Raw genomic sequence first — 24,189 nt, 5'->3', positions numbered from 1 at the left:
CCTGCCATTGGTTTGGGCATCATACTTTCTCCTCAAAATTAATTAACATTTCAATGAATGTGCTTTGATCGTATGAATACCATTCAAAAATCCCTGCTGCTTTGAAACAATTCCATCCTAGAGGATGAGAAGGCATCTTACCTTTAACAACGAGATCCAGGTAATGTGCTATATACCATAGGAAGATAAAAGGAAGGAATAAAAAAAGTGTGTGAGATTAGATTACTGAGCCTCAGAGATAATATGCTAGCACCAAGGCACATGAAGAGATAATTACAGCCTATTAATGTGCCAGGAGCTAAGCTTTATGATTTGATTCACACATCCACAGAGACACAGAGCCCATCTCCAATTCCGCATCTCTAAAGGCAAGTGAAACGATTTCACAGGATTGTTATCTTGCATTTCTGAAGTGAAAAAAATATCTTCTGGTTCTTTTAGAAAATGTACTTGGCAGTTCCCAATTCTGTTCGTCCCAGATGACAAACTGCAGTGTTCTATCAAGGTGTAGCCACATTAATTGAGTGCGTTCGAACTTGGTGAGCAAATTATTCAGTTGCAAGAAACTAAAAATGCCTCTACTCTAGGGAAGAGGCCATGGCTGATGGAAAATTAGCCTGGCGGAAACCAACAGTTTCATTGTTACTCTGAGTTTTCATTCTCAAATAACAGCAATGAAGTGGATAAATTGTACAACAGACAGGCAGGGCACTGACATCACTGAACCCCAGCCAGTGTCTCTAAGACACGTGGTAACATGTTACCCTCTTAAACACCCTGCCTCGGTCCCTCAAAATGCCTAGCAAGGTTTGGTACCTGTTTTCTTTTAGCAGATGAATTGAATAACCGGGCAAGAATGACTGTGTTCCATCTGACAACTGTGTGTCTAAATGACACAGCAGATGGATGATTCACTGGGATAGCTAATGGTCTGCTAAACTGCTGCACTATTTACAATGTGTGGTGCTAGAAAATATGCACTCAAATGAATTACATATTCATTGATGTGTATCTGCAAAGATCTGTGGTTCACACACATTAGCGCATTCGTGGTCACAGTTTTAAGACATGCTAAAACACCATCAGGTCTTAGTAAAGTAAATCAGCCCCATGGTTTCTAAACAGAGCAATAGCTACTAGAGTCACGTTACACGGTCTGTTTGTTAACCTCCTGTGGTAGGGTAGTGTTGGTCCTCAGAGGGGTGGGGGGGCGACTCACCGATGCTGCAGTGCTCTCCCTCCCATCCAGGGTGGCACTCACACTGTCCGTTCTTACACTGGCCGTGCTCCTTGCAGCGGGGTTGGCAGTCCTGCAGGTCACAGCCTGGCCCGTCCCAGCCCTCCTCACACTGGCACTTCCCACCCACACACACACTGTGGGCACTGCAGGGCACCGGACACACCTCTGCACACGGACACAAAGAGAGACAGGCAGGGGTCTTACTGCTTTGGGCAACAGACAGTACACCTCTACACAGGCCAGATGGACATGTCAAAGGCCAGCTGCATCATTGCTCCCAAAATACTTTCCGATTAATTAATTCAGGATCCTAGACACTAATCTTGTCTTGCAAGTCTTGCAAGTTCATCTAATAGACCTAAAAATATATAGATTTTTGAAAAAGAATATTATAAAACCCATTTTTATTTTAATCTCTACCTACCTACTCATGACATAAAACTAAAATTTTGTTTGTTATAATACTTTCTAACTATGTTGAGTGCTGCAGGTGCAGTTATAAAACATTCAATGCTTAAAAGTTTAGAGGTTTAATGATATTCAATGAATAATTTCTGTGGAATATGGAGAGTACATCCTATCAGCAAGTAGCCAATCAGCAGAGAGAAGAAAGAGCTGCGGGCGCAGAAAGGCCACTTATCCCCACACATGAAAAAGGCATTCACATTTAAATATCCATCATATTTAATCATGCCATAACCACTTCATTTGCATTTTATTAATCTCGATTTTTCTACCATTAAGTATATGACATTTCTATTCATTTTGTCTCTGCATCTGCTTGCAATGGAATTCAGCATGCTTGCTGTCTAACACAATTTTATAGTAACGGTTGAATGTTGCCATTATCCTCGATGCGCTTGGATTTCTATGTAAAAAAATATATATATCACACACAACACATTGATACATATAGGCTACTTTAGTGTGTTACAATCAGGTTACAGTAGGTTTACTCCATGGTAATGATATAGGCAGTACAGCCACACACAGTCAACGTTACAAGTCATTCTGCATACACTTGAGTGAACACAAAATCAATTTCCACTTTGGATCGAAATACTGAACTTTGCTTTGGAAGGCTGGAAAAAAACTGTGGGTTGAGTGAATGCACATTTCTTTCATGGTTATGGAAGCCGAGGCACCACACTGCTCCAAGATTCAATTCATTGGAAAGCTAAATAACCTCCACACGTGCCGTTTTCCCTTTTGGCCATCACTGGAAACATAATTGATAGAAAAAGTAATGAAGAAAGAGGGACTACTTTTCCTTTTTGAGGAATGTCTTAATATGCAGCCCACCTCTCAGGGTTTCACCCAACTTAAATACAGGACTCTAGGAACAGAAACATGAATAATATGAAGATGAGCAGAAATGGATGACAGGCAGGCTTTATTCTAAAGGGTGGAGGCTTCCATAATATGTTGGCACTGTGTTTCCATTCTTCTCCATATATATAACAAGCAGTGACATCAGCAGTAGGGTGTATTAGTGTGTTGTTGTGTGGCAGCTAGCAGCAGGCAGGTAATCTGTAGACCTGTCCCTGGGCTACTGGGGAACATGCTATCCTTCTTGATCTGGCTGCTTCATGAGTAGGGTTGGCACAAGTACCGATGGTTATCGATGAAGACCGTCATGAAAATAAAATAACAGTCATAACTGTTAAAAATACGAATAATTAAATAAAAATTGTGTGGAACAAACATCTGACTGAAGACGGGGTGGTCGGACATTCGTGCAGTTGAGTCCGTTTTGGACGTAACATGGACTCTTAAACGCCCATATTAGTAGAAATCCACTTTCTCGAGCTGAAAGACCATGGCCAGTAATAAAGAATCGTTTAAGTCAAAGTATGATATATGTGGGGTTGAAGTGACAAAACCGAACTGCCCGCTTTGTGCAAACTAGTACCAATTACGTGTTTTTTCCCATGACATGATGTGTAAATATTTCTTTACTTATGTTTTGTTTCAGGGCTTGGTTTTATTTTGATGGTTTGTCTATTAATCAGAAACACCTGCAAATTTTGCGAGTCACAACTGAGCTGAGCAATATAATTGAGCATCTTCAGTTATTAGGTAGCCTACCTAATTTGCTAACTGAAGGACTGCAAGCGCCATTTGAGCCGCGATTTGCTTTACCGAAACAGGTGCGTCTTTCTCATCAATATCACAGATTTTTTTTTCATATTGCTAAAATTGTTCCCTTTTTAGACAACCTCATTTTGCAGGTGTTTTCTTATTGCCCTGTGTTTGATTTGTGAGCTTAAAGGAAAACTCTACTCAAAAACTATCTTTTGGCATTGTCCATTGTTGATAGTCCCAAAATCTTTTCTATGTCAGCAATCAACTTTTCAAGATATATAACTTTCAAAATACAGCCAATATGATGCATTTTACATCATTTATTTTTTTACACAAAGTGGATTTCTGTTTTCTCACTGAAAAGTGTTTCATGTTCTCATGGCCTTAACTAAATAATAAACCATCTTTGATTTCTGAATGTGTCGGCACCGGGGACTTCGGGAAGTGGCTGCATTATTGATGTCATGTTATTAATCAGGCCTTTAGATTTGAACGGATAGTGTTCGTGTTGTAGGCTAGGCTAGGCTAGGCTAGGCTACCTATTTACTGATTTCATTCATGGATAAGGCCTTAGCATTCTGAGCTCGTCCCAATGATCAGTGCTTTAGTTGATTATGTTGCTGTCCAGCCCACCGTGGTCAGCACCCCCAACTCCAAACATCTTACCGCGGCTATGGCATACATAGATACAGAATGACTAAAACGAGCTTGACCTGGCAATTTGACTGGTAAACTCATGGGTACACTCGCAATAGATGCGTGTAATGTAGAATGTTAATTCGAATGATGTTAACTGTTATTGCTCATGCAATGGAATGGATTTTTTGTAATATCAGTTGAGTTGAATCAACAAATCAGAGCACATATTTTACTTCCTGCATTGCTCCTATAGGTACACTCGCAAAGGCCGCCAGTCCATCCATTATGCCATCATTGACTTGAATGGTGATGTCCGTCCTATTCATTCTATTTCTATGGCAGCACATGCAGTCAGGAGCGAAGGAGAAAAGTCCAATCACAGCCCAATAATGAGATCTACATTTGTATCACAGGCTGTACAAAACCAAAACAACAACTTTTAGACAAAGATGACAAACAACACAGAGGAATATCCAGCATCATCTCCTACAGCCTCAGTCACAACAGCTTCCCTGAGATGTTTCTACAACCACTGTGTCAACACTGTCTGTTATCAGTAAGAACCATACAGTCATTGGTGACAACTCTCGTTATCAACGTCCTCTGACTAAAATGAATTAATTAAACATTTCAGTAAGAGACAGTCGTTCACCATGAATAAATATGAACAAATTCCCACGTCAAATGAAGTGCAGACTTTTCATCTGGAGGCAGACAGTCAAAATAAATGCATTATACTTTTTCAAGTGTAGCAGTGAAGTGAATGTTAATCCAATGCAATGATTTTTTATTTTTAAATTTGTTCTGTATAAACAGACAGAAAGGTGACCTAAATTCAAATACAAAAATCAGATGAACAGATAATGCCTATGCTAAAAATAACAGATTTAAATTGTACAAAGAAACATATCTCGGGATGAATCCTAACCATGGCATTATTGTTCCCTGGAGGAGGCATATTAAAAAATGAATAGTTTTAAAACAATCATTAGTATGCAACAATGCATATGCATATATTGATAAAGAAACAAGAAGTGCATTTGGCTGAATTGGGAGCCATGGAGCGCAGTCCAATTTACACACAGCGTGTCAGAGAAATGATTGCTAATTTGTCTGATAGGCTGCTGGGTGTGTGAAGGTCTCCTTCTGCTAGGAGCTGGCAGATCATTACAAGCAGAAAAACACATTGCCAGGGTCTGTGTTACTCAGTCAGAGGTAAGACCAAAAGTTAGAGTCATGTACAGCAGATGCAATCTAGTCATTTAAATCACAGCCAGACAGAAAGGAGTGGGGGCCTGACTACACGTAAACCTTTTATTGGAGGTTAAGGACGTGATTGAACTCCAAAGGCTCCCCTCTAAGTGTCTGGGAGTGGACATTCCGACTCCGAATGTGAGGTAATGGTTTAAGTGAGGTAACAGTCTGAAAGCACCTTATTCGAGTGTGTGTCTGTATGTAGGAAAAAACCTACCATATGGAGATAGAGACAGGTTTTTCTCTATATATGGCTCTGCATATACGTAGGTTGTATGTACGTCATGGTCCCTCTACTCACCGGTGGAGCAGTCAGAGCCAGTCCAGCTGGAATCACATTTACAGCTGCCAGAGTCTGGAAGGTATTTCCCATGGCCTGAACACTGCTCCTGGCATGCTGGCAGGGGGCTCTCGCAGTCTGGGCCTCCCCACCCCGTTGAACACAAGCACTCCCCCTTCACACACACACCATGGCCAGAACACTGAGGGTCCAGGCAGTCCACTGGCCATGCAGAACCAGGGAGGTGAGAGGAGGGGGGGGTGAGAAAGAGAGTGTGAGCGGGAAAGTGTCAGAGTAAATACTTCATGCCCCTCCCTGACCATCTGTATATTGGTTGAATCATCTCAGCTTCTGAATTTTCTTTCCTCTATTGGTAGGTACTGACACAAAACACCTCCATCACATCTTTCCTCTATGGGTAGGTACTGACACAAAACACCTCCATCACATCTTTCCTCTATGGGTAGGTACTGACACAAAACACCTCCATCACATCTTTCCTCTATGGGTAGGTACTGACACAAAACACCTCCATCACATCTTTCCTCTATGGGTAGGTACTGACACAAAACACCTCCATCACATCTTTCCTCTATGGGTAGGTACTGACACAAAACACCTCCATCACCTCTTTCCTCTATTGGTAGGTACTGACACAAAACACCTCCATCACCTCTTTCCTCTATTGGTAGGTACTGACACAAAACACCTCCATCACCTCTTTCCTCTATTGGTAGGTACTGACACAAAACACCTCCATCACATCTTTCCTCTATTGGTAGGTACTGACACAAAACACCTCCATCACATCTTTCCTCTATGGGTAGGTACTGACACAAAACACCTCCATCACCTCTTTCCTCTATTGGTAGGTACTGACACAAAACACCTCCATCACCTCTTTCCTCTATTGGTAGGTACTGACACAAAACACCTCCATCACATCTTTCCTCTATGGGTAGGTACTGACACAAAACACCTCCATCACCTCTTTCCTCTATTGGTAGGTACTGACACAAAACACCTCCATCACCTCTTTCCTCTATTGGTAGGTACTGACACAAAACACCTCCATCACATCTTTCCTCTATTGGTAGGTACTGACACAAAACACCTCCATCACATCTTTCCTCTATTGGTAGGTACTGACACAAAACACCTCCATCACATATTTCCTCTATTGGTAGGTACTGACACAAAACACCTCCATCACATCTTTCCTCTATTGGTAGGTACTGACACAAAACACCTCCATCACATCTTTCCTCTATTGGTAGGTACTGACACAAAACACCTCCATCACATCTTTCCTCTATTGGTAGGTACTGACACAAAACACCTCCATCACATCTTTCCTCTATTGGTAGGTACTGACACAAAACACCTCCATCACATCTTTCCTCTATTGGTAGGTACTGACACAAAACACCTCCATCACACCTTGCCGATTCATCACATTGTCTGTGTACTTCAGTGGTGTTCATTCTAACAGTGTCACTGTAACCTTGCGAGAACAGCGTGTCCTAGCAGTGAATGGTTTATTACTGAGAACGCGTCGCACCATGAGGAAAACATGGCCATCTACAACAAGAACATGAAAACGTCTGCAGCTTTTACACAAGATTCTCATAAAGAATTAACAATAAACAGCTTCAATCCATGTCTGGAGCTAATTGATCACATTTAGTCGTGATACACTTCAGAACAACCCCACCCACCCAACTAATGCACACTACAAAAAAAGAAAAAAGAAAAATCTATGCAGTGTTAACCACAGTAATTACCACAAGGCTTGCAGGCTGGATCCTAGTCACAGGCTCATTGGCTCAAGGTTATTCTCTAGCACGGATATCTCAGACAAAGCCAATAATTACCCCACTGGATACAACTACCTAAGGACAATCAATTGATTTGGCTGTTTCATCCTAAGCATTCTTCATGACGTGCATGAAAAGCGGGGAGCGGCTGTTTGTGTGTGTGTATGTGTGTGTAGAGGATAATCTATTGGGTCAATCTGATTTTGCACACAAAAACTCTCTCCATAATTAAAATGATGTGAAAGGAGGATGCTGGATTTATTGTTGCTGTGGTTAAATAGTAGGCCTAATCAGACAGTCTATAAAACACTTTGGTGTGTGTCCTTGTGCAAAACCCAATAACAAACAGAACACTGGTTAGGCTAGTGGTTAGAGCCCTGAACTAACAACTAGTGGCTTTTCTGCATGCCTCTGTTATTGCACTTTGTGATAAGGGACGCACCAAACCAAAGCTCTTTGGCTAGGCTAAATGCAACTGTATCCTATCCCTATGCCTGTGTCAACAGCGATAATGATTATTATTAGGACAGGATCCTTGCCTTGTTCACAGTTGTTGCCCTTGTAGGCGGGGCTGCACATACAGATGCCGTTGACACAGGTGCCGTGGTTGGAGCAGGTGGGATCGATGCACTGGTCCTCCTGGATGTCACACTCTGGGCCCTTCCAGCCCGGGTGACACTGGCAGTAACCTTTCTCATAATCTCCATTCCCACTGCACAGGACAGGACAGGAGTCTGCAAGGGAAGCACATGAAGACAGTAGCCCTCAAGAAATACTGTGGTGTAAAGAAAATACACCTAATACTGTACTGTATGCATTAGTGCATTGACGTGTTCACATTCAAAACCTTCACTCAAAACAGGTTGCTGTCTAAGATGTGAATTATAAAGCTTTGTGTCATTCCAGCACAGGCAGGTACTAGTTAGTGCTCACCCTGAGACCCCAGTGGTGATCTCCCCACGAGCCATATACAGGTTTCACCCATCACCAATATCTTACTAATAAGCATGCAGCTGAATTCACCTAATCCTCTCCCCCTGATGATAGTGCTGTAAGTACTCTCCCCTCCGCTGGGCACAGGCCACGCACCCCCACTCAGACCCTCTTCCTGTGAAATCCACCTAATCTCTCAAGCACTTCAATTTTGCTCAAGTGGCACCTGAGTCAAACTCCAGTAGCTGCTGTGTGGCGCTGCAGCGGCGGTGTCTCCCTCCAACACCCCCCTCTATTTCCCAAGGCCCCTCCATCCACCACTTGGTGCCTTAGCATGAAAATTGATATTTACAAAATGAGGAAGAAGCTTAGAGCTCAGAGGCTGAAGCATGGAGACACATGGTAAACACCAGAGCAGTACATACTGTGCTGTATAAATAGATTCAATAGAGATCTTTGCTCACATGCCATTAACCCTTTGGCGTGTAGTCTAAACACAACTCATATCACTAACATATTGCATTTGCACATTGTATTTCATTCCTATGCTACATGTACTGTATAGACACTCATAGTGAACCATTTTTCAGTGTCTTTAAAACCTATGTGAGAGAACATGACTCCAGTCTCCTCTCCTCTCCTCTCCTCTCCTCTCCTCTCCTCTCCTCTCCTCTCCTCTCCTCTCCTCTCCTCTCCTCTCCTCTCCTCTCCTCTCCTCTCCTCTCCTCTCCTCTCCTCTCCTCTCCTCTCCTCTCCTCTCCTCTCCTCTCCTCTCCTCTCCTCTCATGCCTCCAGTCTGTCTGTCTGTTTATGTACTGTTGCAGTGTGGAAGTTATACCTTACAGACCCTGGCCTGTCCATTAGTCTCCATAATATGTCACAGTTCCACACCGGGAACAGTAATAGACACATTATGCTCGCTACAGTGGCTCCCTGACCACAGATTTAGGCAGAGACAGATTAAGGCTTTCGACCAGAGCAGGTCGGCCTGGGCCAAGAGAGACCACTTTGACCACAAAGTGGATCTGAAATTACCACTTGCTTTCCTCAATTAATGCAAAGATTGTAAATAATTCCTTAGAGACAATCAAAATACTCTCATTCAGAATGGCTTTTAGTGTTGATAATATTGGCAGAATGCATTATGAAGCACCAGGCTTAATAAAACAGTACCCACACAGAAAAAAACACATGAATTTCAAGTAATCACATGTGATCTTATGTCAAGTTAATGTGATAACATGTGACAACATGTAAAAGCAACATGTGATAACATGAAACTGCACATGTGAAAACATGTGAGATACAGATTTTAAGTAGTGTTAATTTGAGGTCGGTTCGGTTTCAGTTAGATTATTAAAAAATTATCACAGTTTTCATTTTTGGTTTTGTTAATTGATTTGTGTACCTCAGTGGCACATCGGTCTATGGCACTCCATCTAGAGGTGTCACTACAGGCCCTGGTTCGATTCCAGGCTGAATCCCAACCGGCCGTGATTGGTAGTCCCATAGGGCGGTGCACAATTGGCCCAGTGTCGGCCGGGTTTGGCTGGGGTAGGCCGTCATTGTAAATAAGAATTTGTTCTTAACTGACTTGCTTAGTTGAATAAATACATTAAATGGACTATGTATTATGTGGGTTGAATGCTGTAACAGAGAATAAAACAATTAATAAAAGTCCCATGATGGTAGTGACTGCCCATTGCTGCTTATCACTTACTAACCATCATTTATCCATCAAATATTTCAGTTATTGTGTTATTTAATTCCAAGTCATCATCTCACCTCTACAGAGCTGCTGCCTATGCTGTCTGACAAAATCACTATTTTAGGAGTTCTTCAAAATAAATAAAGCAAACTTTTATGACTGCTAAATACCAATTATCAATCACTTATTTTCAGGTAGAAATACCTTGCGAAGCAACTGCTCTCTAAGAGACTGGACAAGTAGGTGCACAATGGAGTACGGTCATTGTAGTTAATTACCATGTTACCACCTGCCCTAAACTATGTAGAATATTGGCCTGTTCAAAACTACAACTCCCTACTTACATCCCACAGTTTAGGCTTGACATGATTTATATCTAGAGAAACTGCGCAATGTGTGCATTGAGCTCACAGAAAAAATAAGAACTAAATTGAATTCAAATAATTGAACAGCCTTTGGTGAATTAGTTGTTTAAAAAACAAAAACTAACCGGCATTTTGGGTAATTGCTCAGCACTTATATTAACATGTGAACGTTTTTCACTTGAAAATGCAATGACATGGGGTTTTACAGTAAGTGGTACACTGTACAGCTGAAATACAAAAGAAACACCTTTAATCAGTGACATTTGCTGTATGCTGACCTTTCTGCTGCACCACAAAGTATGTAGCATTCCCCCATATAACACATCACTGCCACCTGCACTGCTATTTTAGTTATCAGTTAATATGACTATTGTCTCATCAATGATTTAATTACTTATTTCAGCAATTTGAGGTTTTTTTGTAATGTTGGTGTGGCATATTATTCTATTTATGGGTGATCAGTTGTGTCATCGGGAAACTTGATGATGGTGTTGGAGTCGTGCCTGGCCAGGCAGTCATGAGTGAACAGGTTGTACAGGAGGGGACTGAACACGCACCCCTGAGGGGCCCCTCGTGTTGAGGATCAGCGTGGCGGATGTGTTGTTACCTACCCTTACCACCTGGGGGTGGCCCATCAGGAAGTCCAGGATCCAGTTGCAGATGGAGGTGTTTAGTCCCAGGGTTCTTAGCTTAGTGATGAGCTTTGAGGGCACTATGGTGTTGAACAGTGAGCTGTAGTCAATGAATAGCATTCTCACATAGGTGTTCCTTTTGTCCAGATGGGAAAGGGCAGTGTTGAGTGCAATAGAGATTGCATCATCTGTGGATCTGTTATGGCGGTATGCTAATTGGAATGGGTCTAGGGTTTCTGGGATGACGGTGTTGATGTGAGCCATGACCAGCCTTTCAAAGCACTTCATGGCTACAGACGTGAGTGCTACGGGTCGGTAGTCATTTACATTTACATTTAAGTCATTTAGCAGACGCTCTTATCCAGAGCGACTTACAAATTGGTGCATTCACCTTATGACATCCAGTGGAACAGCCACTTTACAATAGTGCATCTAAATATTTTAAGGGGGGTGAGAAGGATTACTTTATCCTATCCTAGGTATTCCTTAAAGAGGTGGGGTTTCAGGTGTCTCCGGAAGGTGGTGATTGACTCCGCTGTCCTGGCGTCGTGAGGGAGTTTGTTCCACCATTGGGGAGCCAGAGCAGTGAACAGTTTTGACTGGGCTGAGCGGGAACTGTACTTCCTCAGTGGTAGGGAAGCGAGCAGGCCAGAGGTGGATGAACGCAGTGCCCTTACTTGGGTGTAGGGCCTGATCAGAGCCTGGAGGTACTGAGGTGCCGTTCCCCTCACAGCTCCATAGGCAAGCAGGTTACCTTAGTGTTCTTGGGCACAGGGACTATGGAGGTCTGCTTGAAACATGTTGGTATTATATACTCAGTCAGAGACAGGTTGAAAACGTCAGTGAAGATACTTGCCAGTTGGTCAGCGCATGCTCGGAGTACACGTCCTGGTAAGCCGTCTGGCCTGTGGCCTTGTGTACATTGACCTGTTTAAAGGTCTTACTCACATCGTCTACAGAGAGCATTTTATATGTTACGAATTTGTAAGTGCTTAAGATCCTGTTCAATCTCTGTAATATACCTTTTGAGCAGTCTGGTCCCAGAAAGCCGGTGAAGCAGTGGCAGTGGCCTGCTACACATTCACCGTTCCCCTTACAGTTGGTGGAGCAGCCGTCCATGGTTTCTACAGACACAGAGAAAGTAGTAAACAACACAACACATGGGCTAAGCAGAAACACAAAGGAGAAAAATGGTGCCAAGTCATGGTATAATGAAGACTATTACTTACTTTGTGCATCCGTTGAGACATTTATTAATAAACAAACATCATTTCGATCCCACAAATGATCTGATGAAGATCCTGGTTGGTATCCAAACGTGTGTTTATTAATAAAGGTACGTGGTGGAGCGCTATTTCTTTTATACCAACTTTTTGGGGGCCCTGATCCTACTAAAGGATTTGTGTTAGACTACACTTGATGCCATATTATAATCTAACATGCTGAATGATTGACAATAAGGTAACAGATGAAGAGTTTAATTCCAAAACAGTATATATCCATTTTCAAAAATGTTTGTAAATGAGCTTTTATTGTTTAAAGAAATGATTAAAAAGATTGGTCCTGTCCGGGGGTGTCCTCGGATGGGGCCACAGTGTCTCCTGAGCCCTCCTGTCTCAGCCTCCAGTATTTATGCTGCAGTAGTTTATGTGTCGGGGGGCTAGGTTCAGTTTGTTATATCTGGAGTACTTCTCCTGTCCTATTCGGTGTCCTGTGTGAATCTAAGTGTGTGTTCTCTAATTCTCTCCTTCTCTCTTTCTTTCTCTCTCTCGGAGAACCTGAGCCCTAGGACCATGCCCCAGGACTACCTGACATGATGACTCCTTGCTGTCCCCAGTCCACCTGGCCGTACTGCTGCTCCAGTTTCAACTGTTCTGCCTTATTATTATTCGACCATGCTGGTCATTTATGAACATTTGAACATCTTGGCCATGTTCTGTTATAATCTCCACCCGGCACAGCCAGAAGAGGACTGGCCACCCCACATATGCTCTCTCTAATTCTCTCTTTCTTTCTCTCTCTCGGAGGACCTGAGCCCTAGGACCATGCCCCAGGACTACCTGACATGACTCCTTGCTGTCCCCAGTCCACCTGACTGTGCTGATGCTCCAGTTTCAACTGTTCTGCCTTATTATTATACGACCATGCTGGTAATTTATAAACATTTTAACATCTTGGCCATGTTCTGTTATAATCTCCACCCGGCACAGCCAGAAGAGGACTGGCCACCCCACATAGCCTGGTTCCTCTCTAGGTTTCTTCCTAGGTTTTGGCCTTTCTAGGGAGTTTTTCCTAGCCACCGTGCTTCTACACCTGCATTGCTTGCTGTTTGGGGTTTTAGGCTGGGTTTCTGTACAGCACTTTGAGATATCAGCTGATGTACAAAGGGCTATATAAATACATTTGATTTGATTTGATTGGTGTGTTTTTTCACTATCTAATTATGGCATGGGGTTGTTCAATGACAGAAATGTAATTGTTTAAAATCTATCACTTGATGGTTTCATTTCAGAGAGAAAAATAATCAAGTTTTTTGCTATACAGTGCATTCGGAAATTATTCAGACCCTTTGACTTTTCCACATTATGTTACGTTACAGCCTTATTCTAAAATAATTGAAATAGTTTTTTCCCTCCTCATAATACACACACCCCACAATGACAAAGCAAAAACAGGTTTTTAGAAATATATGCCAATTTATCACAAATAAAAAACCTGAAATATCACATTTTCTTAAATATTCAGACCCTTTAATCAGGACTTTGTTGAAGCACCTTTGGCAGCAATTACAGCCTTGAGTCTTCTTGGGTAGGATGCTACAAGCTTGGCACACCTGTAGTTAGGGATTCTCCTATTCTTCTCTGCAGATCCTCTCAAGCTCTGTCAGGTGGGTGGGGAGCGTAGGTGTACAGCTATTTTCAGGTCTCTCCAGAGATGTTCGTTCGGGTTCAAGTCTGGGCTCTGGCTGGGCCACTCAAGGACATTCAGAGACTTGTCCCAAAGACACTCCTGCATTGTCTTGGCTGTGTGCTTAGGGTCCTGGGCACTCTGGAGCAGGTTTTTATCAAGGATCTCTCTGTCCCTGCCGCTGAAAAATATCCCCACAGCATGATGCTGCCACCACCATGCTTCACTGTAGGGATGGTGCCAGGTTTCCTCCAGACGTGACGCTTGGCATTCAGGCCAAAGAGTTCAATCTTGGTTTCATCAGATCAGAGCATCTTGTTTCTCATGGTCCGAGAGTCCTTTAGGTGCCTTTTGGCAAACTCCAAGCGGGCTGTCATGTGCCTTTTACTGAGAAGTGGCTTCCGTCTGGCCGTGGGACCTTCAATGCTGCAGACATTTTTTGGTACCCTTCCCCAGATCTGTGCCTCGACACAGTCCTGTCTCGGAGCTCTACGGACAATTCCTTCAACCTCATGGCTTGGTTTTTGCTCTGACATGCACTATCAACTTTGGGACCTCTATAGACAGGAGGGTACCTTCCAAAATCATGTCCAATCAATTGAATTTACCACAGGTGGACAATCAATTTGTAGAAACATCTCATGGCTGATCAATAGAAACAGGATGCACCTGAACTCAATTTCAAGTCTCATAAAGGTCTGAATACTTATGTAAATAAGGTATTTCTGTTTTTATTTTCAATAAATTAGCAAAAATCTCTAAAAACCTGGTTTCCCTTTGTCATTATGGGGTATCGTGTGTAGATTGATGAGAAAAATTCACAATTTTAGAATAAGGCTGTAACGTAACAAAATGTTTAAAAAGTCAAGGGGTCTTAATACTTTCTGAATGCACTATATACCCTATAAATGCTATATATAAATGCTATATATCCGCCTCACTCTCAAAATAAATACAACCCTGTAAGTAGTACTGCTAGGTTTCACACAGTCAAATGTAACAAATAACTATGTTTTTTATAAAGAAATTTACAAATTATAAATCCGTGACAAAATTAACTCAATAAATAATATGAGATACAGTATGTACTGTACGTAAAGTATTTACATTTGAGTCATTTAGCAGATGCTCTTATGCAGAGTAACTTACAGTAAGTGCATTCATCTTAAGAAGGCTATGGGGGGGTTAACCACATATCACAGTCATATATACAGGATACAAAAACATTCCATTGAAGCTAAACAATAGATATCTATATCGTTTTGCAAAAAAAAACTCTTTTCAAAGACCTCTAAAATTGATGAATGAAACATTTGAGAAGAGAACAAATTTACACACACATGAAGGTACCCATGAGCAATCATTTCTGATGAAAAAACACAAATGTGAAATATTGGTGGATATAGCGTTTGGGAAAAAACTCTTCAGATATTCTACATAATTATGAAGAAAATGGAAACTGACATTTCCAGAAATACACTGCAGTACCATTCTTGAACTACCTTTTAAACAATGCGTATTAAAAGACAGCAAAAGCATTTTCAGGAGAGGCTGGTGAGAGAGAGCATTAGGAGGAATGCATTGTCTCGTCTCTCAGCAGAGGCTTACAGACGCTTGACAAAAGGTCAATCAATTAAGGCTGACAGACTGCAGCTCCTTGTAATGAACAACATAACTCAACCCTTTTGATGTTGAAATGGCAGCTTGTTTCGCAAACCTTTTTCCTGGAAATAATGTCACATGCTCTGTATTTTTCTGTACATCTGCAGTAATTATAAGACTTCATTACTGCTCCCAAACGTGATTGCATGGCGATGCAATTTTCATTAGTGTCTGACAATGTGGAGAACCTATTCTACTTTTTACATAACGAGAAGCCAATTACCGATGGCAGTGCTCAGAACAAAAACTTGTTCCATTTTCTTTCCGTCGTTGTAGAAAGCCAGGTACCAGGTTCCAGCGTCCATGTACTCTATGAAGCCCGTCTCCTGGAGGGAGGAGAGGATCAGGTTCCTGGGAGACGCGTTGGAATCCTCCGCTACCATCTGAACCTCCTGTTTGATCAGCTGCTTCCCGTCCAGGAGCTTGACAAAGTCAAACTGCAGGAGGAAGAGAAAACATCACATTAAATATGTAGCCATGGTTTGAGAGTCAAAAATTGGGACATCACAAGTTCCTGGTTGGACAAATCAAATCCAATTTTATTTGTCACATACACATGGCTAGCAGATGCTAATGCGAGTGTAGCGAAATGCTTGTGCATAGTTTCCTAGGAACGTGAAGCGAGGCGGCCATCTCTGTCGGCGCCGGCATACTGACGTGCCCTGACTGACAGGATGTAAGAGGGTTCCTCCAACATCACAGCACACATACCTATCTCTGGGAACAAGCCAAAACCAGAAATCATAATGTGCTGTATCGTATCCTGTCATCCATCTTAAAATAACTGGAACTTAATCATATGCAAAAGCTCCCGAGCCACCTTTTGACTTTGCCCTTAATGAGCGTAATAAAGAGACAGGCCCCCATGCTGTATTACCAGATGAGTAGGATATGACAGTAGCCTGGAGCGGGACACAGTGCCTTTGCTGCGCCAGAGTCACTCATGTTTGTGTGTGCTCTTGGAGATAAGCAGGGGCCAGGGCTGGTATTACACTGCAGTCGGCTGGTGACTGCATGCAGCAAAGCCTTTCTGCCTGCTGGGCTCAGAGGGAGGTCTGTCTTCACTCCTCCACCCTTCCTAAATAATAAACCCAGGGCTTGGTGAGGCCAGGTCCGTAACTCCAATGACAAGCCCCTAGGCCTCAGAATCACTCTATGACTCAGGTTCTCTTATGAGAGACAAATGCTCCCCTACGGAACAAAAGGAAAACGATGTTTGTAATTCAGCAGAACCGCTGGGGCACCATAGCCATCGGGCCCCTGCATTTCAACTCATCAGTGACGCAAAGCAGCAGAAGAGGAGGTAGAAGAGGCGATCGCAGTCCCTCCATTATTCACTTTCAGCTGGGGATCGGCAAATGATGTCACACTGAAGCGGAAATGGCCAATAGTGACAAAATCTCCTTGAAAGAAAAGTCTGAACTGTGCGTGCCGCCAAGGGGACTGACTCAGATGAATGACTAAAAACATCCTATTAGGATTCATCATGCGGAAGCCTGCTGGGTTTGCTGAGGCCGCTGAAACAGCCTTGTGACAGATGAGTCGCTTGTGTGGCGGTCTCGCTGTGACCCTGAGTGCTCAGCCCCATGACCTGCTGGGTATTCTATCAGCAGATGTAATGAGGGATGGTCCGAGGCAACATATGTGTGACTGCGTGCAGGGGCAAAAAACTGAACTGGGATCAGCCGAATCAACTGACCTGGCTGACAGAGACATCTAATGATGGTGTGGGATTAGCCAGCCCCACTGAGACAGGACTTTGTGATTATTATGGATCCCCATTTGTTGCTGCCAAGGCAAAGGGTGGCTACTTTGAAGAATCTCAAATATAAAATATATTTTGATTTGTTTAACACTTTTTTTGGCTACTACATAATTCCATTTGTTATTTCATAGTTTTGATGTCTTCACTATTATTCTATAATGTAAAAATAGTCCAAATAAGGAAAAACCTGGGAATGAGTAGGTGTGTCCAAACGTTTGCCTGGTACTGTGTGTGTGATTACTATAATGATTATGAGCATCCTCACAGAACAAAAGGACATCTGGGTTTGAAAGGAAACTTTCAATTATCATTAATTAATTGTCTGTATCCATGCACCTACATATGCAAATTAGTATACAAATGAGCCCTAAATAAGGAGTATTTAATTGAATTACGACAGATCACAATTTCTTGAATGATTGGAACTGTTAATCTTAGATAATATCTTTGGTAACACGCAGTGATTGGGGAGTTTAGGCATTTTACTGACATCACATTAGTTCCACTAGATATTTCCTTAATTGCATTCATTCCATAACAATAAACTACATACATTGAAGCTCATTATGAATTTGACAAAAGTACTGGTACTGTATGTAGCCAACAGTACTGTAGCTAATTCACTGATTGGTGAAGTATCTGTCAGCTTTTTATCGTGGGTTTCCATGTGGGTGAAGAGTGAGACGGAAGGATGACAGAGGGATGCAGGAAAGGTAGTTGTGTGTAGGGATTGGGGTACACTCATTAGCATCGAGGTTGGTGTGTATCTGTGCATGTGTGGGTGTGTATCTGTGCATGTGTGGGTGTGTATCTGTGCATGTGTGGGTGTGTATCTGTGCTTGTGTGTAGATGAACCAGGTGTTTATTTAGTTACTTGAGTGTGTATTGGGGAGTTTCAGTCATTGCAGGAGTGGGAATACATAAGAGTCTATAGTATGACTGTTTATCATGGGAGTGGGTGTAGTGCTCTTGTGTGTATGAGGTAGGTAGGGGTACAGTACCTGTGTGTGTGTAGGGGGGATGTTCCTACGCCCATAGATCCCCAAGAGGGCGTCCCGTGCCAGGGAGACGTTGAACTTGACATACTCTGGGTGGTGGATGGTGATGTGGAAACGCCAGAACAGACCTGGGGGAATGACCTGCATCACCTGGGTACCAATGTCCACCTCCCCTCGGTCTATCGCTTTCCCCCTGTGGAATAGCTCCTTATCTATATTGTGTAAACACACACACAAGCACAAGCACACGCACACGCAAACGCACACACGCACGCACGCACGCACGCACGCACGCACGCACGCACGCACACACACACACACACACACACACACACACACACACACACACACACACACACACACACACACACACACACAGAATTTGCACCAAATGAAAATAAATGCACAAATGGGTATAAGCACAAATGAGAACAACGTTTGTTGCTGCACCGAGATATTGGCTCTCCCTCTGCCTCTATCAGATAATGAGAGAAAATACAGGCAGACTTTAATCCGTTTCATTTCATTGCCTCAACTAATAAATCCTCCTCGGTCCTTTTAGGAAACGTTCTATCCTCATTGTCAGATGAAACCCTGCATCTGTTCAAACTGGTGCTACACAACTGTAAACAGAAAGGAAAAACAACCATATCTAATATGGTGTTATACTATGGTGAGGAAGGAGAAGACCAGCGAGCTACCGGATGCTTGAGCAAACACCTCCCACATCCAGGCGTGATCTAATTACTCTGTGCTGGTAACCCCTGGTGTCTGCTCTCTGGCAGGTATGCCAACATACCAGGGTGTCACATTATTGATTCTCTCTCTCCTGGCAGGTATGCCAACATACCCGGGTGTCACATTATTGATTCTCTCTCTCCTGGCAGGTATGCCAACATACCAGGGTGTCACATTATTGATTCTCTCTCTCCTGGCAGGTATGCCAACATACCCGGGTGTCACATTATTGATTCTCTATCTCCTGGCAGGTATGCCAACATACCAGGGTGTCACATTATTGATTCTCTCTCTCCTGGCAGGTATGCCAACATACCCGGGTGTCACATTATTGATTCTCTCTCTCCTGGCAGGTATGCCAACATACCCGGGTGTCACATTATTGATTCTCTCTCTCCTGGCAGGTATGCCAACATACCAGGGTGTCACATTATTGATTCTCTCTCTCCTGGCAGGTAACATGAGATCAGTTCAGCTCTACTGTACACATTAAGCTATGCTCTTAGAAAAAAGGTGCTATCTTGAACTTTAAAGAGTTATTCGGCTGTCCCCATAGGAGAACCCTTTGGGTTCCAGGTAGAACTCCAATTTTTCTACATGTAACCAAAAAGGGTTCTACCTGGAACCAAAAAGTGTTGTACCTGGAACCAAAAAGGGTTCTCCTATGGGGACAGCTGAAGAACCCTTTTGGAACCCTTTGTTCTAAGAGTGTAATTTGATCTGTTTGGTGTCTTCTTATCTTCACATAACTCAATGTACAGAGCTCTGGAAACCACATGTTTTTAAATGTGTTTTTACTTCATCTAAATGTGTTTTTTTTAAACCATCTCAATACACATACATGTCTAAACATCGATCACATGGATTGGTCACACATTAGTCTTGACAACCTTGTGAAAAAGATTGGTTTGGTTATCATAGAAACGGAGACCATTTTTTGTCAAGAAAACACCACCAGACTGGAGCAGGTGGACAAGGTAATGGCAGAGTTACTTTGTGCTACCAGAATGCATTTACTAACTCAATCACTGTGTATAGCTGTGTTACACGGTTTAGGAGAGGTGGTGTTTGGTCTGTGCCACTGCCACCACAGAACTCATTACAGGGTAATGAAGGCATATCTAGCTGGTGCCTCTCCTGCAGGCCATCTCACCTGTCACTTAAACTGGGTTCAGAGGGTGGGGGGTGGGGTTGGGAGGTAAATTAGAAAAGCGTTTCAAAATAGTCTGGCATACAAGCAAATTAATTCTCATAGCCTAAGGGTTACCCTGATAAAACAATTATTCCAGTAATCTATTTACAATGAAATGAAACCGTCTTTTCAATTAGTTATAATTTTCCCTCACAATTGGACAGCTGAATAGAACAAGATTTTAATACTTGGGTCTGTCTGTTGATTGAGACTATTCTATTCCCTTTCATCCATCAGATCTATGCTGATAATAATATATATATTTTAACCTTTATTTAACTAGGCAAGCCAGTTAAGAACAAATTCTTATTTACAATGACAGCCTACCAAAAAGCAAAAGGCCTCCTGAGGGGACGGGGGCTGGGATAAAAAATGTAAAAAGTTAGATAAAAATACAAATCTGATTGCTATTCTAACGAACATGTACATACTTAGACCCAATACAGAGGCTCAATTATAGGGACTGGTCCAACACATCATCCTATGGGAAGGTCCAATAAAAAAAGTCTGAAGCTCTAAGAAAATTCCCAGAACTACAAGTGAGAAATGCCAATGAAAGATAAGTACGACCAAAAATATACATAATAATTCTGTAATTCTGTATACTAAGGTAAAGGTCTAAAGTGGATCAAATGCCACGTCATTCTAATTTGTTTCGTAGAACAGGGAGGTTCAGAAGTGGAGCTTGCTGGAGGACCTCTGGTCTGAAAGAGTTAAGGATGACGCTGTGGGCTGTAGCCTGCTAGGGGATTAATCCACACTCTCTTACTTTAATTAACTGCACATGAAGCTCCTCATGATTACTTCATAGTCAATGCATGCTAATGTAACCCAGCACAGCTGCGCTACATTGTACTAGCCACAGAGTGTACACAGCCTTTTATACTGTCTCAATCTAGCAGTACTACCTGTAGTTTCCTATTCCTCCCCTTTGAGGAGAAAGGATGGATGTGTCAGAGGCCTATGATATGGGAATATTGAAACTCAGACACCAAGCTTTTACTGAGATCCATTATGTGCTTATGCAGGGGCAATCCAATATTTTCATAACTGATTTGATTTTAATCTACTCTTCAACATTGCCCTAGTTGCAGAGAACATTTTCTGGTTCACGCGCTTATAGAAATGAGATAGAATTATGTGGAATGGAACTGAATTATTTCACTCATTGCCGCAATGGAATTGTACGTCTGCGGTATTTGGGACCCCGGGGTTGGTCTGGTGTTATTGGAATAATGCTATATCTCTATCTCGCTGATTCTATGAGTATATTTTTTATTTTTCGGAAGTGGGAAATGTATATAATCAGATCTTTATCGTGCTAATGGAGGCAATGCCATGTGAACACATAAGGCGTTTTAACTGGAAGATGCCCTGTGAACACATGAGGCGTTTTAACTGGAGGATGCCCTGTGAACACGAGTCGTTTTAACTGGAGGATGCCCTGTGAACACATGAGGCGTTTTAACTGGAGGATGCCCTGTGAACATGAGTCGTTTTAACTGGAGGATGCCCTGTGAACACATGAGGCGTTTTAACTCGAGGATGCCCTGTGAACACGAGGCGTTTTAACTCGAAGATGCCCTGTGAACACATGAGGCATTTTAACTGGAGGATGCCCTGTGAACACGAGTCGTTTTAACTGGAGGATGCCCTGTGAACACATGAGGCGTTTTAACTCGAGGATGACCTGTGAACACATGAGGCGTTTTAACTGGAGGATGCCCTGTGAACACGAGGCGTTTTAACTCGAGGATGCCCTGTGAACACATGAGGCGTTTTAACTCGAGGATGCCCTGTGAACACATTAGGCGTTTTAACTGGAGGATGCCCTGTGAACACGAGGCGTTTTAACTGGAGGATGCCCTGTGAACACATGAGGCGTTTTAACTCGAGGATGCCCTGTGAACACATGAGGCGTTTTAACTGGAGGATGCCCTGTGAACACATTAGGCGTTTTAACTCGAGGATGCCCTGTGAACACATGAGGTGTTTTAACTGGAGGATGCCCTGTGAACACATTAGGCGTTTTAACTCGAGGATGCCCTGTGAACACGAGGCGTTTTAACTGGAGGATGCCCTGTGAACACGAGACGTTTTAACTGGAGGATGCCCTGTGAACACATGAGGCGTTTTAACTGGAGGATGCCCTGTGAACACGAGGCGTTTTAACTGGAGGATGCCCTGTGAACACACGAGGCGTTTTAACTGGAGGATGCCCTGTGAACACGAGGCGTTTTAACTCGAGGATGCCCTGTGAACACGAGGCGTTTTAACTGGAGGATGCCCTGTGAACACGAGGCGTTTTAACTGGAGGATGCCCTGTGAACACGAGGCGTTTTAACTCGAGGATGCCCTGTGAACACGAGGCGTTTTAACTGGAGGATGCCCTGTGAACACGAGGCGTTTTAACTGGAGGATGCCCTGTGAACACGAGGCATTTTAACTCGAGGATGCCCTGTGAACACATGAGGCGTTTTAACTCGAGGATGACCTGTGCGTCACCCACCCACCTTCCTAGCGGCTCTTTTATCTGACCCGCAATAAGCATCGCACAAGAAGGAAATCATTCTCATATTGCATCCAACACGCTGGTTATGAAACAACAGGTTTCTTATGTAAACACAGAGGAAGACAAATAGGAGGAGAGAGCCCTTGGATCGCCCCTTGCTCTAGCTTTTGTTGTGTGGTCTGACAATGTGAATCAAAACCTGGAGGCTTCATAACATCAATCTTTGCCCACCACCGCTTACCTTTGTTGGTGTTGTTGAGGCCGGGCAGACCGAAGGGCGTGAAGGTTATGTCTATGCTCTCTGAGTCTCTGTCCAGTTTGCTGAGTCCATTCTCATAGAGCTGTCCATCTGCTGGCTGCAGGTGCCAGGTCAGCCCAAACAAGTGCACTGCTGTAGGGGAGAGCCATGTTTTAGCATGGGGCGGGAGGATTAGTGCTAGAAAGAGAAACCCAGGGCATTAATCAATCAAAACCTAAGAGTAAGACATCTGATTAAACCTGTCTGCAGCCAACAGTAACTAACTACAGTGTGGATGTGCTACAAGGTTCCTGCACTTTGGCTATATATTACAATTGTAGTTATTTGACAGAGGACTAGTCATTAGTGCTAGGAGAGAGACACACTAACGTACTGTTTGTACGACATCCTGCTGCTCCTATGCTTATTACACCGTAAAGCAACTTTTCTCCTGTCATTCATGACAACTTCGCTGACATTTCATCTACTACATCCCAATGTAATTAAACAAATAAAAAAGTATACTTATTTTACTAGATATAAGAGTGGTAGGTTACAGTTTGAGGTTCATGAAATCTATTTAATGGAATATTGATAAGTAGCTGTCTAATCTCCAAAGAAAGGTAGGATAAATTATGTGACTTTCTAAGTAATGGATTAAAGAAAACCAATATGGTCAAAATTAAATATTTATTTAATGTGAGACTACGGAATGGAATTAATTGAGAAAGATTCTGAAAATCGAATTCCACTGCCACAATGTTTGGCTCCTCGTTTCGAAGAGGGGGCATGCGTCAAAACAGAGATTCATTACTTTATGTAGTTCCTTTCCCAGTAATCCATAGAGCATTTCTAAGAATGGCAGAGCCAGTTACCCACTGGCAGGATAAGCATTCAAATCTATTAGGGAAAATATTTTCTGAGATAATTTGGAAGCTATTTAAATATTTTAAAAAGATCCAAAACATTGTGTACTTGACAAACACATCACACCTCTCATGGTTTCTCAATCTGCAATAAGCAAATCACTGCATTACGATGCACAACAACACAATGCCCCATAACAACATAGGAATGCTTAAACAAAGGTGAACAAAGGCGAAACACAGACAGACATATGCACTAACTCATTTCAGAGGAAAACACAAACACCTAACAACCAAAAGGAGGGAAGAGAGCAGGATAAGCAGCACTTTAACTACTATGTATACCACCTGACTCATG

General features: G+C 42.7%; 1 protein-coding gene across 1 annotated transcript in view; it reads right to left on the bottom strand.

Moving 5' to 3' along the window:
* Nucleotides 1-24,189, bottom strand: part of LOC124008975 (teneurin-1-like) — a 190,930-nt gene that overhangs the window by 45,276 nt on the left and 121,465 nt on the right. Inside the window, exons 6-13 of the mRNA XM_046320569.1 lie at nt 22,969-23,118; nt 18,289-18,497; nt 15,746-15,959; nt 11,976-12,077; nt 7,855-8,049; nt 5,520-5,720; nt 1,220-1,405; nt 142-168 (exon numbers count right to left, since the gene is read on the bottom strand). Of these exons, the coding sequence (XP_046176525.1) occupies nt 142-168; nt 1,220-1,405; nt 5,520-5,720; nt 7,855-8,049; nt 11,976-12,077; nt 15,746-15,959; nt 18,289-18,497; nt 22,969-23,118 (1,284 nt within the window). The remainder of the gene's footprint in view (nt 1-141; nt 169-1,219; nt 1,406-5,519; nt 5,721-7,854; nt 8,050-11,975; nt 12,078-15,745; nt 15,960-18,288; nt 18,498-22,968; nt 23,119-24,189) is intronic.

Source organism: Oncorhynchus gorbuscha, linkage group LG02 (genome assembly GCF_021184085.1).
Source record: "Oncorhynchus gorbuscha isolate QuinsamMale2020 ecotype Even-year linkage group LG02, OgorEven_v1.0, whole genome shotgun sequence".
In the NCBI taxonomy this organism is placed as follows: Eukaryota; Metazoa; Chordata; class Actinopteri; order Salmoniformes; family Salmonidae; genus Oncorhynchus; species Oncorhynchus gorbuscha.
Note: the sequence above shows the minus strand (reverse complement) of the source record. Positions and strands in the feature narration are given on the sequence as shown.